Consider the following 17,421-nt stretch of genomic DNA (forward strand, 5'->3'; position numbering starts at 1 on the left):
GTCACAGCCAAGAGGAGCCTAAGGAAACATGATGACTTAATGTAATATGATATCCTCAGTGGGATCTTGGAACAGATAAAAGATGTGAAAACTAAAGAAATCTGAATAAAATATGAACTTTAGTTAGTAATAATGTGTCAATAGTAGCTCATTAAACTGTGACAAATGTACCACCATATTAATATAAGGTGTTAGTAGGATAAATGGGTGTGGGGTGTATGGGAAGGAACACTGTACTATCTTCGTAACTTTTCTGTAAATCTAAAGTTATTCTAAAATAAAAAAATTATTAAATTTAGTAATTCCCGTCAACCCAGGAAATATTTCAAAAGTACAAAGTTACAAAGAAGTATTTTATTACTGTACATTAAAACGTTTTATAGTCGCAGTCTTCGTTCCTATTTGTACTAGGCGGCCTGTGTTTACAAATGGAGTCTATTTGGGAAACTAAATATCTTTGGCACTTTGCTGTGTAAGAATAGATCATCAGGTTTTTGAATGACTCTAGTTTTTAGAGTTTGGAAGGTTACAGAAGACCTGGGAACTTATTCTTGTTTACATTGTTGCAGAAATAAGGTCACTATAGCTGGAGAACATTATGTGACAGCATACCTTTTTATTGTATACAAGAGAGAAGGCACAATGAAATGTTTTTAGGAAAGGACTCCGATAGGTAGTTGGGCCCTGGCGTCAGCACAGTGCTTACAAATAGTTGAGGAAGCAATCTTCATTTGAAGGAAAAGACTTACTAGGTTAAAGGAAGCAAAGAGTGAGTTTTGCTTTACCTTTTAGTTTGCTCTTCCTTATACCTTGTTAGTGGTTTTCTGAGGATTTTCTTGATTGAGCAAGTATTTGGGTGCATGTTATATTTAAGATATTATAATAATAGGAGAGAGAAAAAGTCACAACTTTGTCTCTAAGAAATTTATAGCTTAATAGGACATAGAGGGAAGGGCAAGGCATCATGTAAATAACTTTAATACAAGCAAAGTGAGAAGAAATATATAAAACGAGTCAAAGTATTGTTGGAAGTTCACAGGAAGGGAGTGATCAAAATTAGATTGTGGGAAAGGAGGAGAATCAGAAAAGTTTTCACATGGAGTTGAAATTTGATAAATGGATGTGATTTTGAGGGTCAGTGGTTAGAATAATAGCACTTGAGGTGGGAGGGATATTTTGAATAAAGGCAAAGGCAGAAAAATCCTGGGATCATTAGGAGGAACAGAGAGGATGAGATTTTCAGTCTCAGGTCAACGAGAAAGAAGGCTGGGATCATTGATAGCTGAGTGAGGAATCTTACAGGAAAAGCGGATGGAGCCTTCACTCTAAGTGGTCATTACTGGGTGACAGTTTGGAGGAGGCCACAACTCTCGACTAGTTTCCTTTTCTGTGCATGGTAAAACATAACTCACAGACTTTAAGGATCAAGCAAGACATTCTGTATGAAATTTTATTGTCACATTATAAAATACATTATTTAAATATGAACACTGGAAATGGAATTAGGCAAAGAGAGATGTGACACCTGAGATAATCTGGCAACTGCTTTATATGCGGGGTGGTCAGGGACGGGGAGAGGTAAGAAAGATGTTTGCTTTCTGGAAGATTGGAAGCATTTGGTGCAATTCACAGAACTAGGGAGGTCAGAAGGAAGAAGAGCTGGTACATTAGGGAAGCTGATTAATTCATACTTTGAATAACTATAACTCGAAGTGCTGGTCAGGTTCCCAGGTGGGTATGTGTGATAGTCAGTTGAAATATGGGCTTGGAGCTTGGGAGAGGAGTGAAGCTAGACGTACAGATTGAGACTCCCCGATATTTACTGAAAGCTTACTCGATTCATAAACTTTGTTATTGGCTGAACGTTTGTGTCCCCCCAAATTTCTTGTGTTGAATCCCCAATCCCTAAAGTGATGGTATTTGAAGGTGGGGCCTCCGGGAGGTAATTAGGTCATGAGGATGGAGACCTTATGATTGGCATTAGTGTCCTTATACGAAGAGACTCGAGAGATGATACCTCTTTCTCAGCACTGTGAGGATACAGCAAGAAGGTGGCAGTGTGAAAACAGGAAGGGGGCCCTCATCAGGTATTGACTCTGCTGGCACCTTGATCTTGGACTTCTCAGTTCCAGAACTGTGGGAAATGAAGGTTGTTTAAGCTACCCAGTCTGCAGTATTTGTTATAGCAGCCCGAACTAAAACAAGCTTCTCATCAGGTTGTGAGAAGACCTCTTGTTCTTTAAGATGCTTATAACCTGGTGGATTAATTTTATTAGATATAAAAAGAGTAGAAAAAATAATATTTATTGAGCACTTGCTGTATATTAGGTACTATTCCAAGTGTTTTATGTATTTCAATTTGTTTAATCTTTAAAACAACACTATGAGGTGCCTCTCAGTATCCTTATTTTTACAAATGAGATATCTGAGGTAAAGAGATATTAAGTAGTTATTCAGAGTCACAATAAGTGACAGCACCAGGTTCAAGCTCAGGCATTCCAAGTGTTTAACTTTATTTAGTGCTTATAGCCCGACGTTATACTGTGCTGTCTCCTGTGAGTGTCTTTAGAAAAAAAGGTAAAGGAGAGAAACTTAGGAGTGGCCAGAAAGTGATGCGCTTTCCCCTTACATGTAATGTTCTGGCTTCACTGCAAGTCTGTTTTTGAATTTTATAATAAGGTTTCTTTCTCCTGGTGTTCTGATGAAGAAAGTAAACTACCGTGTGGCTAAATTTAGATACAGTATATCAACCTCTTGAGTAGCCATCAGTTAGTTATGAAGAGGCTCTGTTTGAATGAAGGTGTTGGATAGAGAGGAGGTAGTGTTTGAGTATCCATTAGCACCAGCCAAGACAGCGTTCAGTCTGCAAACAGCATAGGAGGTCCTTAAGTTATGGTGAATATACTGCCTTTATGAACGGGGAAGGGACTTTTATGTGTTTTCATCCTCAAATTGGAGAAATGAATTAATGGAAATATTGATTTAAGATATATAGCCGAAATGCTTTCAGCTAGTTTCTTACGATAATGGCTTCTACAGTATGCCTGCTGTGTGCCAAGTACCTGGACCACATGCTGTACGTTTATTTCAGGCTTGGCTTTAGGCGAACCTTATTTGTTTGTTAACATGTGAATTTACACCAGAACTTGATTAATATGCTTGTAGGAGCTTTATTTTAAAGTTATGTCTGTCTGATCACTGTAAGGCAAAATTTACTGTTGTGGCTAGAACAAGTGATAGCTGCATTTATTATGTCAAAGTAGATCGTTGCTTTTGTATTGAAAAAGTTAATAAATTCGCATTAACTTTTAAAAAGCTTATACGTATACCCTAACCTAGTTTCAGTTTTATTCAGTTAAAAACTACACTTTGGGAAATTTTTTTGACCAAAATCTTCGTTTGAAAGTTAAAAAAAAGTAGTTACTTAAAAGTTGTTTGGTAGGAGTGAGCTAGAAAAGGTCATTTTTAATTGCTTAACTTTAGAATCAGTTTGCCTGTAGTGAAATATTTAAATGCTGGTATTGTTTATTTTTTAGTAAGAATATTTACCTCATTGTGGCAGAACCTGTATCTTTCAGTACATCACCTAATACACTAATTAAATTAGCTACCTGCCAGGCAGTAAATACATTAGGTTAAACTTAGAGGCCCAGTTTGTTTTGCAACATGCATGAAATGAGTTGCCTAAAATTCCTTGATTAAATGGCACTGTAGCAAGATACTTAGTTAAAAGCAGGTCTAATGATTGTAGAGGTAAACTGTTATATTTCTTGAAGAGGAAAATTGCTTATCTTTTGGAGAGATCCTTCTGCAACCTAGGTTTCTATTAACCATTTTGTGAACCAATAATTTTTTTAACCAGCATTTAAGTTCCTTTGAAAAGGAAGAGTTGACCTGAGAGATTATGTTTCATTCTATATGTGATAGGTAAGAATTTGGGTTCTGTAATTAGATTATTTGACTTAGAATCTCAACTCTAGAACTTACAGTGTTATCTTTGGCAAGTATTTAATGCCTAAACCTCAGTTTCTTCATATATAAAATGTAGGTAATACCACTACTTACTTCACAGAGTGATTGGTGTACACTTGCGCATAGTAAATATTTGGTAAATGTTATCCAATTTTTTTATATTTCTTACTGAAATTACATTTTATTAACTGTACTGTTTGTAAATGTACTTTTCCTCACAATAGCATATTAAGAAAATATTTTCTTGTCAGTACAGTTACATGATTTTTAATGACTGTGTAATAGTTCAGCATGCTATTTGTCATCCTTAACCATTTCATTATTGTCGTGCACATAGGGTTGTATCTGATATTTTTGCTCATTGCAACGTTTTGTAATAACACTCTTGAGTGTGAAGCTTTGTGTAGCGCTCCTGTTTCAAGAAACAATAACTAAAACCCATACATATAAAAATTATGTGTACAAGGTTTCTATAGAACTTAAATGTCATTTTCATTTTACATTTAAGAGTTGAGGTTGGGGTCATTTCTTGAGGAGAAAGATCTAAATTGCTGTCATGTGCCAGTGATCAGGAACGGTGCATATTAGTAGACATTTTTAAAGTACTAGGCCATCTTGTTGGAATTTGTAAAGGAATGTTATCCTAAACTTCAGTTTTATTTTACAATGATAATAAAAGTTCAAAGAAAATCCAGAGAAATCTACTCTGTTCAGAAATAGTCTATGTAACCTTTGAGCTGCAGGAGCAGTATTATAAAATCTGTTTTTGTGGGGCAAAGGAAGACGGGATGTCTGAATGTTTTTTTCTTCTCTTTTCTCAAGCAGTCTCGTTCCAATCAGCAGTGTAATTGGAATGCAACTCCAATCTGGAGGAGGAAGGGGAATATTTGGCAAGAAAATACTGAGCAGTTGGGAGTTTTATTCAGATTAAGCACAGACAGCCATTCATTATGAGTACAACTCAGAACAGCAATAGCATTCTATTTCTACAGCTGGGATTTATACTATGATATTATTACATGGTCTGTTGCATATAGATAACTTCTTTCCATCCAGAAAAAGAAATTATTGACTTAAATGGTAATATTTATTACATCTGCACTTCTTCGAATGGTTTCCTCCAGTCACTGCCTCAAATAAAATATACTAAAGGAGATTTTTGCGAAATTTAAAAATATTTCTTGAAAACAACAACAAAAAAGGCATTCGTGGCATGATATTTGAATTATACCTGATCTGCAAGCTCTGAGGGCAGAGGACTATGTCTTATTTATCTTTGTATCACAGAATCTATCATAGCACTTGACACAAAGTGGCTGCTCAGGAAATGTTGAATGAAAGAGTGAATGATGTAGGAAGTGCTCCCTTCTCATTAAGCATCTCAAGATAGTTGTATCTGCATCAGTGTGAAATAGAGTTCTTGAGCTTATCTTGATCATCCCTTCTACTTGTTTGAAACCTTCTGTCTGCAGAAGGGGTAAATAGAATAGCTAGAACAGGCTAGGCTTTGGGAGTATAGACTTAAGAATGAGAAATGCTTTGAAGGAATTTGAGAAGGGTAGTAACATAATCAAAGTAGTCTGTAGTAAGATTAATCTAGTGCAGATCTGCAGGCCGTGTGAGACGTCCTTAATGGATTCGGGAGTAATGGCGCTGTGCTGGTAGGATGCCACATTTGTAGTTAGCGTTAATCAAAATGGACACGTCGCTGCTAAATATCTACGGTCCAGTTTAATGTTTTGTTTTAGTACAAAAATGAGTGAATATTTATTGAATTATATACTTAAAATTTCTGCACCTTTCTGTATATGTTACTTCAGTAGAAAGTTTACTAAACAAAGTTACTGAAATATTGATGGCTGTCTAGGATGAAGTCTGTACTCCATAGCCTTTGTCCTGGCCCCACCTACCTTACAAGTTTTCTTTCTTTCTGGTCCCTTCCAGTAACTTAGTCTGGCATTTCTCAAAATTATTTTGACCTCTCTCCTGTAATCATTTAGAAAACAAAAATGAAAGTTCCTCCACACTGCTACCCGTCCCTAGCTCCACTATTTCCAGTCTTGGCTCAACTTCCTATAGTTTTTATTACAAAAAGTTATAGGTTTACAAATATAAATTTATACAAATATAAATATAAAATTATATTACAAACACAAAATTATATTATAATATGATACATATATTCCCCAAGAGATTCTGATATATGCCTCCTTGGTCAAGAATTTGTTATGTCGACAAATAGGAGTTTGCCTTTTTGAAATTCATTAACTCATTGAGCATTTCCTGAGCTCTTACAATTGGTACTGAGGATGGAAAGAGCAATTGTTCTCGTACCCAGAATACATTCCTAAGAAACAGAGCAATGCAGTAAAGTCTCCAAGGCATGAAAATTATTTATGCAAATAAATTACCAAATCTCAAATCATGTTTCAGAATCTTCCTTTTAAAATTTACAAAAGAGAGTTTTTTCTTCTAGGGTATAAAATAATTTAAACAAAAACTGGCCGGAGTCCTTGATATAGTGTTAAGGTTAGTAGTCTGACCAATTCTGATATTTCTTCATTTTTTTAAGTTAACCTTGTTTCTTCTAGAACCCTGATATTTTCTCCCCTAGTCTCTGGGTTACTAAAATTCAGTTTTTTTCATAAACGTTGAACCCGATTTTAAAGTTCTTTTTTTTTTTTTTAATTGCCCTTTGAAACTCACTTATATATTAGCAACATCTTATTTGCAATTTTTAAAAGAAAAATTTTCAAACATGACCTGATGAATATATTTTAAATTAGAGATCCCCAACCCCCAGGCCATAGACTAGTACTGGTCCATGGCCTGTTTGGAACAGGGTCGCACAGCAGGAGGTGAGCCGCAGGGAGCAAGCGAAGAAGCTTCATCTGTATTTGCAGCTGCTCCCCAGCGCTAGCATCACTGCCTTCAACTCCCATCATATCGTCGGGCATTAGATTCTTACAGGAGTACTGGTCCCTGGTGCCAGAAAGGTTGGGGACCTCTGTTTTAAATAAAGGGAAATGATAAAAATAAGATTTCATTGTTAAGTCAAAATCATGATTCCTTGAGGATTGGTAATTTATCTGTCATATAGTATAAAAAGTCCCCCTTGCAATGAAATTATTTCAGATTATTTTGGAGTCTTTTTCATTCATTCAACAAATATTGAATGCCCATCAAATGGCTGGCGTAGTGTGTGCTTGATGCTGGAGATACAAAAAAGAATGAGACAGGCATGATTTATGCTGTATGGCTTTTACCACCTCCATAGTTATAAGCATCATTCTAAACCTAAACAATTATAGTCAAGTGCGATGAGTGGCTGTGATGAGAATGGGCCTCTGTGAAAGTACAGGTGGGCGGAAGATTGAGAGAAACATGTTCTAAAAGGCTTCCTTCTCTTTTGAGACCTAAAAGATGAGAAAGTGAAGCCTGAGAAAAATGTTTCAGGCAGAGGGAATGACACGTGAGGGCTGTGGGTGAAAGACGATGTACATTTGAGAAAATGAAAGTTTAATGTGGCTGGTTCTTGGCCTTGGGGGCTTGGAGGAGAAGGGAAGGGTGGTGATGAAAGATGAGGTCACAGCAGTAAGCAGGAGCCAGGGCCTGAAGTGCATTGTAAACTAATATAAAGTGTGGGCCCAAAGACCTTTTTAAGAATGGAGATCAGTAATAGAGATGAGAAATAAGGTCCCTGAGAAAGTGGTAGGTTGAGTATGAAATACGGAGGACAGGTGGAAGGATAGTTTTGAGGAATGTTTTGGATTATTGGGAGGTGGTTGTAGTGACCTAGACAGTAATTGATGGTGGCCTGGACTAGGATGTGGCACTGATAATAGAAGTGGACAGATGTAGGATATTTCAGAGGCAGAATTTTTTAGAATTTTAATTGCCAGGAGGTAGGGAGGAGGAAGAGCATGAAGGTTGCTGTGGAGGTTTCTGATTGGGGCAGTGGAGTGGAAAGCAAGGCTATTTATTGAAAGAAAGTGAACTGGAGGAACAGTTTTGCGGGGAGGAGAGATGGGGATTTTATTTTGGGGGCATATTTAGTTTGCAGACTGAGTGGGCCTGGAGTTCAGGAGAGAGCGAAGGGTTGGGTTTATAGATTTAGGTGTCATCAAATGGTGCAGTCCAGGGAGAATGTATGGAAAAGTAGCTCTTCAGATTTATTTTTGAGAGGGAAGAGCTTTGTCAATCTGTTGAACTACGAACTTTCTCCCAGAAAAAAATGTGAGTTCTTTTCCTAGAAAAATACTCATGCATCTAATAGTTTACAAATAATTCCAAGATTTACAAAGATGGGCATCTGTGCTCTTCAAGTTACAGAGTAATAGAAGAGGACCTAGGGCAAAACCCTGAAAAACCTCAACTTTCCTGGATGGAGCATAGGAGAAAAGATCTGGAGGGGAGGACTTAGAATGAGTTTTGTACCTGGTGTAAAACCAGGTGAATGTAGAGTTAAACAGAAACCAAAAGAAGAGATGCATTCCAGAAGAGCGAGTAGTCGGTAGAGGCAAATGCTCCTCAGGGGTTGAGTATGCTAAAGGATGAAAAGTATCCATTGGGTGGATTAAGTAATTAGGTAGCCAGGGCTTTGGAGAAGCAGGGTAGGGGCAGTCGTGATAGGGGTTGGGGCAGTAGTGAGAGGAGAAGCCATATTACAGTGGGAGGTAAAGAAGTAGAGTCACAAAGTGTAGACAGTTCTTTAAAGTAGTTTTGTTATGAAGGAGAAGAGGTAGGATGGTAGCTGGAGGTAGGAGGCATGGGCGCGACTTGAGTATATTTAAATGCTGATGAGGCCGATCACTAGAGGAGAGGAGAGGCAAAGGTCCTGAGAAAGTGGTGGGTTGGTATGAGAACCAGAGCACACATGTCAGGACAGTGTTTGACAGGAGAGTGGATGCTGTAAGTGTATGGAAGGAAAAAAGGACAAGTATCAAAAGTTTGTAGGTTTAGTGACAGAAGTTAGAGGAATTTACATATAATTTCTGTTTCTCTGAAGTCAGATGTGAATTCATTTCACTGCTTGAATTATAGGATGGTGGTTAAATCATGATAACCTCATCAATCCTGGACTGTAATTTGTATTTATATATGTATTGTGTATGTATCGATCCTGAATATTCTATTCAGTTTATATGATGATAATAAAAGTCTAGGGAGGAGTTCTTCTAAATCAAGTTTGTGATTTGGTACTCTCAGTTATGGCCTTGGCTTTCATGATTGAGTTTTTATGATTTTAAAAACAAAACTGTTTCTAAGACAGGGCCTACGAGACTCTGGTAAATAAGTATTTTGTGCTTACTTAATTATTTTATTCATTTACTCATGGCATCTGTCTTCAAAATGGTTTTTATTTTAACTTTAAAAGTGATTACTTATATTTAGACTTATTCCCAAGATTTATAATGTTGAATGACTTTTTACACACTAAACTTCCAATAATTATAACTAATTAAACAAACCATTTAAACTGAGTAGACGTGGGTAGAACCAAACATTACTTTCATGGGTATTTTATAAATTAAACTATGGATATATGGAAATTGATGTTTTCCTTTCACTTGTATCTAGTCTGAATTAAGTTTATGACTGTATATACAGAAGTTTTTTAATTGAAATATAATTCACATGCTATAAAATTCACCCCTTTGCAAGTGTGCAGTCTCATGGTTTTAATAAATTCATAAGGTTGTGCATCCATCATGATATAACTAATAATTTAATGCAAGATAATCCAGGGAATGTGGATTTGGAATATCTAGCTCAATATATTAACTTTTAATTTTTGGAAAATATAGTAGATCTATCTTGCTGTTGAGTTGATGATTTAGAAGCTAATTTATTGCTGTGTGGTTTAGATGCAGAGAAACAATTCAATTTTAGAAAGCCTAATTCATCTATATCAAGAAAGCTTTATCTTATTTATGATCCTCTTCAGTATAAAATAATTATATTAGGGATAAAATAATTATTTTATGCCTAAAAGAAATATATCAATCCAAATGTGCATACTTCCTCCTCAGAACTGTTTTCCCCTTGCTGTCAGGCTATTCTGAGAATAAATCTTGATGGAAGATAGGAATTGGGTTCTTATTAGAATATGAGATTTATAAACTTTTTTGCCCTCAGCTGTTAATGATGATCATTGCTAAACTTGCAAACACTGATTCAGCTGTCTTTTGCTAGTCTTTAATGAAAGTTTGTGATCATATTTCATACCTTGCTATAGGTAGTGTTTTTTTTTTTATTATTTACTAGTGTTTTTGGCAATCCAGTCTTACCATTTTATATTTTGTTTCCTTTACAGTACTCTGTGCAAAAAACTTGGTGAAAAAGGATTTTTTCCGTAAGTAAATTAACTTTAAATCTTCTGCGTTGCGTGTAAACTTTTTGGATAGCATTTTCAGAATTGTCTGACTTAGGGATTTTCTATTGAGAAATAAACTCAGTGTTGTTTCATGAATGCTTTGGTTCAGAACCTTTTGGCATCACATTTTTAAAAGAATTTTGTGCATTTTTAGCCTTAGCCTTTTCCCTTGATCCACCCCGCCATATATTTGTGTGAGATGTGTGTGTGCAGGTGTGTATATGCAGAAGTGCGTAATGTGTGTTGAAGGTGTGTATACTTCTAGGTTTCTAGGAAAGGTCTGAGATTATTTTTTAAGCACTTTTTTTCTAACATTTTATAGGAGATTTTACCCATGCAGTTAGGATTCCTTGGAAAGAAGAGAAGTCATTCAGCCTGCTTGAAATTTCCAGAGTGTAGGAAAGAAATCTCTGCCACATTTGATCGTAGTTGCTCCTATGTCTCAGACTCCAAAGCAGACATTTGGTTCCCACATTTGCTGTCTCTTTGCCGATCTGTTAGGAAATTTTTTGTGGCTTTATTTCAGATTAAGTTTTGTGAGGGAGAATCGGCAAGTACTCTTACGTGTGTTTACCCTGGAATATACTTCACAATAGCTTTAAATTATTGAGTAAACAGTGATATGATTTTTAGTAAAAAACTCTAAGCCAACAAAATTTTGTATATAAAATATGTGAAGTTAGAAAAAGAATATTTGCTAGATTTTTAAATTCAAGTCCTACCAGCCAGCAAAAACTTGATATGAGTGCTAATATAATATTAGATGATTCTTAAGAGTTGGTTAAAAGAAATAATAAGCTCCTGATATATTTTAAAATCATATTTCTGCTTGAAATTTTATGGTGTCTGTGCTTATATGGTGAAGCAATTAGCATAATTTGGGACATAGTTCAGGCAGTTATAAACAGTCTCCAGTGTATGTGCGATGTGCTCTCTATCGCAGTTTTTGTACCTAGTGGCTTCTCTCTATGCTGCCACCAATTAATGTTAGCTAACTCATCTCTGTTGCTAATAACCTAATAACCAGTGTGTACTCTTTTTACCCTGCTTAGGTTGATCTGAGGTGAGATTTATCCTAGTGGGACTGCAAAGTGGCAAATAGAATCGAATAGGTTGGTAACAAGGAGAAAGGAGAGGGAGGTGAGGAATGCACACTCTTAGAGCTACCTCTATACCCTCCAAGACATCTGCTCCAGTTTTAAAGATAAAATCTTCAGTTTTGTCTCCCTGCTTTCCTCCCCAAATTCTTTTCCTTCCTCCAGAGTCCCAAGACACAGCTCCTCCAATAAAATATCCTTGTCTCAGTTTTCCTAGGCAGTCGAGAGGGATTTTACTTTAATTCTCTGCAAACCTCTGAGAGTTGGTTATTATCACTTCTATGATCTTTATCTGTCCTTAAGTTGTGTGTAAAAAAAATAAGAAGGAAAGAAGGAAATCTTTTCCTTTTTTATTGGTGTAAGCAGTAAAAATTGATAAAAAATCTTAAGAGTTGTGAGCTTGCTTCAGGGATAAGAAAATTAGGGCAAACTGTCTGATTATATTTAAAACCCAGAGTGGAGAAACACTTGATAGACCTGGAAAGGAAAACAGGAAAGCCAATCTTGAGGCCTTCAGAAGGGACTCAGAATATCCCCCGGATTCATACTGGCGAAGGTTGCCCTGCTGGGATTGATTTACATTTATTTTTCATCTGTTTATAAGTTAAGGGTTGCTCACATTAATTTCAGAGAAAGAAATCTCTTAATTAAGTTTGAATGAGAATGTTTATTGATAATGCAGTTCTTGATACTGAAATAGTTAAGCTTTTGCTTGTAATTTAGTTTAATTCATGTCGAGTAAAAAAGGTAAACTTTAATATGAAGCATGACTATATGCTAATGAAATAGATATGCATATATTTTCTAACTGTAGGAAAAAAATGCGCAGCCCCGTGTTGTCTTTTGTAGAGTAATTTATATAATTTAAGATAATACTGTTTATTTTAGGGTATCTAACCTTGCCAAGAAAAGTTTTGCTCAGAATTTTGTAAAGAACCGTCCTCATGCTTATTGGCTTTTTAAAATAAGTACTTCCTCCCTCCCCCAGAATTTTAGCAGGAAGATTTTCAAACATGTAGGAACACGTAAAGAATTTTATAATTATTACCTACCATAATAGTTTTACCATTAATTTTATCACATATCTGTCCATTTAAAAGAATGTTGTCATTAGCATCAAATTTTTTTCTCTTTTATGCAACCTTGAAATAAAAGATTTGTGTGTAAGATACTGTGTTAAGGCATTGTATAGGGGCCACATTGAAGTCACTCAGAACTGAGATGTTTGGTCGAATGTTTTTCTACCCCCAATCAAAAATAAAGCTTTTCTCTGTTAAGTAACTCACTTTTAAGTTGAAATTTTTGTTTCATTGTTTTCAGCTCATTAAGCACATTTGTGTAGTGAGAAAGTTCTTGAGCTTTAGCTATTTTACATGACTAAGAAATAATGGAGAGAATTGAAAAATTTTAAAAAATAGAGAATACGTCAGCCACTTTATAGTTACCACTAGAGGTCTCACTAATTTCAGAAAACGATAACTTTTGACCACATTAGAGTAACTTGGCTCTCAAGTTAAATATTTGTAGAATAATATAATCAGATAAGTTTTAAAACTTGGGCATTTTTTAGTTAGGGGTATAGAACTTGTATTTTGTATTATTTAACAGAAGAGAAACATAGGAAGATGAGACTCATACTTGACTAAGAATTTAGAAGCCACACCTAGCGTCTTTGTGTGCAAAAAGTTGGTTTTTTTTAGTACTTAATTTAACCAGTTAAACAACATCCAAAGGGAGAGCTAGACATGCGATTTTTGTTTGTTTTTGCTTGCAAACATATATTTATATGTTTACTTGTTTAGATAGAACAAGGTCGAGTAGATTTCTCCCAGGAGAAATGACTTAATGTTATTGACACCAGAGGGTAAAGTATTCTTCCATTAAACACATTCACTAATCGTTAGGTATTGTGGAAATAATAGGAGTAATGCTAAACTTCAAGAACAGTGTAATTAAATAGATTGATAACCTAACTTAGCAAGTTTCTTAAATACTTAACACTCTTAAATTTTGGTCTCTTATTTTTTGAAGTTAACAATTACAGAATCATGGAACTGGAACTCACTGGGTGACTTCTGTCTGGCCTTGAATCTTGGCAAATTATTATCTTGACTTAAAAAAAATTAGCATAGATATCAAGGCACAAAGTTTCTCCAGCTATCAATATTTACCAACATTTTGCTTTAGTATTTTCAGCTGTGTTTAAGATATCTGTACTATCTTAATGCGTCTCATATCTAAATTGTCATTTTTGTCTCTTTAATGTTTTGTTTTATTTTACTTTCTAACTTTTTTTTGGTCAAAGGGGCCTCTGTTTTTATTGTTCTTTGGGCTGAAAACTATGTCATTTTTGACATTAGTTTTTTATAAAGTAGTTGTATTAGAACTTTCAGAGAAGCTTTCTTCACTGTCATTTCCTTCTCCTCTTCATGTGATGGCCTCAATTTAGGGTCTGCTCATCTCCTTGTTCTTTATGCTGCTGTGAAGCTTGTAGCAGTTTCGTGGATGGTCTCGGTGCCTCTAGTCTTTTCTTCTCCCAGGCCAACCTGAGTACCACTAGTGGAAAAATATGAAAATGTATTTACAGCCATGCCCAAGAACCTAAAATGTCTCCCTCTTATCTGCCTCAGTCATTCCAAATTTTATTTTCTGACGTCTAAGCCTCTCTTACCAGGTCAGTCTTCTCTCTCCAGCAGTATTTACTTTTACACCTTGGCACAAAACCTTTGGTTAGACTCCTAGAAGCCCCCTTCAGATATTGTCATACCTGCTTACTCTTTAAAGTCCAAATGAGTCCCATTCCTTCAGAAAGAAAGAAAGGAAAAAAAAAGAAACGTTTCTTTAATGTTCACATTCATTCAAACTGTTCTTCCCATTTTTGAGCTCTTATACAAACTGTTGGGCCACATAGTAAATGAGAGAAGTATAGTAGTAAGCGCATGAAATCAAGAAGCAGACTGTGTGTGCTTGGCTTCAGAATCTGAACTTGAGATCCTGGCTCTGCCACTTACTACTGTGTGACCTTGGGCTAATTAATTAACCCTTTGTGCCTCAGTTTCCTCATTAGTAAAATAGAGATAATAGTATTATTTACCCCATAGGGTTATTGTGAGGTAAAAGATTTAATATATGTAAAGCATTCATAGTATTACGAATCAGTACAAATGATTGTTTATTCTGTTTTTTTGTTTTGTTTTGTTTTGTTTTTGGTATATGTGTGTGATATTATTATTTCCCCAATTAGATAATTAAGCTTTTTTAAGGCAAGGTAAAACTTCTTGGCTAATTTAATTTATATCTTATGTTCTTACGTGAAAACCTTTAGTAAGCTTTTTAAATGAGCTACTAAGGGAGACCGTGGGAAAACTCTAAGAGAGCCAGGAATGTTTTAAGCATTCTCTTTCTTAGGGTCAAAGGGCTGGTAAAGATCTATAAAAACTTCCACATTTGGGGTAATCTCTAGACTTTGGCAGTTTAAACTGAGAATGTTTTGAGACAGGAATAAGAAAAAAAATGTAGTTTTTGGTATTTAATGATCCACTTTTATAGCTAAATGTTAAACATTTATAAAGAATGTAACAATCTTTTATAGCAAGTAGTAATCTTTATATAATTCTTCTATCTGCCATGCAAAAAAATTTTTTTTTTATTATGGCGACATTGGTTAACTAAATCCAGTAAGTTTCAGGTGTATAATTTAGCAATAAGGTGCACGTGCGCGTGTGTGTGTATTGCATTGTGTGTTCACCGCCTATAGTTAGATTTCTTTCTGTCACCACATATTTGACCCTTTTTACCCCATCTACCTCCCTCTTCCACCCTTCTCTTTCCCCCCAATCCTCTGGTAGCCACTAGTCTATTGTCCAAGTCCATGAGTCTCCGTTTGTTTGTCTTGTTTGTTGCTTTTAGATTTATATTCCACACATAAGTGAAATCTTGTGGTTCTCAATTTCAAAAATATTTTTTAATTAAGAAAAACCTTCCCCTTTTTTCACAGGACTTCCTGACCCATTTGCTAAAGTGGTGGTTGATGGATCTGGGCAATGCCATTCTACAGATACTGTGAAGAATACACTTGATCCAAAGTGGAATCAGCATTATGACCTGTAGGTTTAAATGGTTAATTTGAAATGAAACATAGAATCAGTATTATATGATATAGTCTGTGAAAAAGGATACAACACCTATTGGAAGGTACTTTGGCTAATTGGTAGTTGGTTCTGGAAGATGAGGTGCCCTTCATAATAAGCCTATGAAGAACAAAAAGTATATACAGTATAGATCAGTTTCCTCTCCCTTTTAAAAATTAATTAAAGGTATTAATTCACTTTTGGGCAATTATAAGTATAAAACTAGAAAACAGTTGAGGTATACTCAAAGGCATTCTTTTTGCTTCTATATGGATGGTTTCTTTTAAATTTTATTTTAATCATAGTAGTATATGTACCTTTTTTAAAAGGCAAATGGTACTATAAGGTTTTAAATGGGAAAATGCAGTTCTCTGCTCCATTCTTATTCCTGAAGCCCATTCTTAAGGTAACTGCTTTCAATAACTTTGGCTATTTATTCTAGTATTTTTTTCTGTTTTCTAGATACCATGCTTATTTTTTTAGCATTTTGATATATAAATATTTAAATAAATATCTAGTTATTTAGTTTTAGGTATTATTTTAAAATTTCCTACCACAGAAGATGACTTAGCTTTTACAACTGATTATCTCTCATCCTTACTCCCCAGCACCCACATGCCCCTTCCTTTCTCCCAACCCTCCTATATAGTTATTTAAACCTTCTTGGTTACATCATCGTTTTGCATTTACATTATGATCATGTAAATATTCATAACTGAGTCACATGATGGGCAATGATTACATTTCCTTTTTTGACAACTTTTGTTTTTCTGAAGTTAATGACTATCTTACTTTACCATTTGTTTAGTTTTCTATCTAATTAATTGATTCACAAACTCTCTTTAGAACTATCTCCTTTGCATACATTTAACTAATGAAGTATCCATTGGCTTTGTTTTCTCCTTGGAGATATCCCTCCTGGAGCCTCTATCCTTTTGCTCCAGTGAGATCTGGTGGTGATTCTGAGACCTGCTGCATAGTTGTCCTGGAACTTGCTTTTATTGTTATATTGGGAATTTCCTTTGTCTCTTCTAGGTCCAATGACTTCCTATTTTTTTGTTTACTTCTCTGTTTTGGTGAAGTCTGTTTTCCATTGTCATCTTAAGAAGGAGTACAAAGATGTCGAAAGTTACTTGAGATTTTCTCTGAAAATATATTTTGTCTAGTTACTTGATTGATGGTTTTTCTGAGTATAGACTTCTAGGGGAGATCACTTTTCCTCCAGATTTTGAGTAAATTGCTCCATTGTCCTCTAAGTCTAGATCAGCATTGTCGAATAGAGATATCATGTAAGCCACAATGGCAGCTCGTCTGTAATTTAAATTTCCTGGTAGCCACATTAAAGAAAATAAGAAGAAATAGATGAAATTAGGGTTAATAATATATTTTCTTTAATTCAATATATCTAAAATATTTTTATTTCAACATGCAATCAATATAAAACAATTATTGAATTATACACACATACATACATGTGTGTGTGTATATTTTAAGCCAAGTCTTTGAAATCAGGGGTTCGATTTCCACTTACAGAGCGCCTCCATTTAGCCTGGCCACAGTTCAGGTACTCAGTAGCCCTGTGGCTGGTGGCTACCATTTTGGACAGTGCAGGTTTAGAGTATTGCTGATGCCAGCTTGATTTTTGTCCTTCATAATTATTGTTTTCCACTGCAAGATTTCAGGGTATTCTGTATATGCTCGATGTTAAATTTTTTGATGATAGATTTGGTATGTCTGCTACATAGTGCTAGATAGTGGGACCTTTTAATCTGGATACTTAAACTCTTTAGTTATGGTACAAATTTCTATTTAATTATCTGTAGATAATTTCCTCTCCTCCATTTTC

General features: G+C 35.3%; 1 protein-coding gene across 2 annotated transcripts in view; it reads left to right on the forward strand.

Annotated features, from left to right (window-relative positions):
• SMURF2 (SMAD specific E3 ubiquitin protein ligase 2) overlaps nucleotides 1-17,421 on the forward strand; it is a 95,787-nt gene that overhangs the window by 40,048 nt on the left and 38,318 nt on the right. The window contains exons 2-3 of one of the 2 annotated variants that reach the window (XM_011368514.1): nucleotides 10,289-10,327; nucleotides 15,443-15,551. In XM_011368514.1, the coding sequence (XP_011366816.1) occupies nucleotides 10,289-10,327; nucleotides 15,443-15,551 (148 nt within the window). The remainder of the gene's footprint in view (nucleotides 1-10,288; nucleotides 10,328-15,442; nucleotides 15,552-17,421) is intronic. The other variant, XM_023535651.1, reaches the window with a different exon arrangement.

The sequence above is a fragment of the Pteropus vampyrus genome, unplaced genomic scaffold, assembly GCF_000151845.1.
Source record: "Pteropus vampyrus isolate Shadow unplaced genomic scaffold, Pvam_2.0 Scaffold143, whole genome shotgun sequence".
In the NCBI taxonomy this organism is placed as follows: domain Eukaryota; kingdom Metazoa; phylum Chordata; class Mammalia; order Chiroptera; family Pteropodidae; genus Pteropus; species Pteropus vampyrus.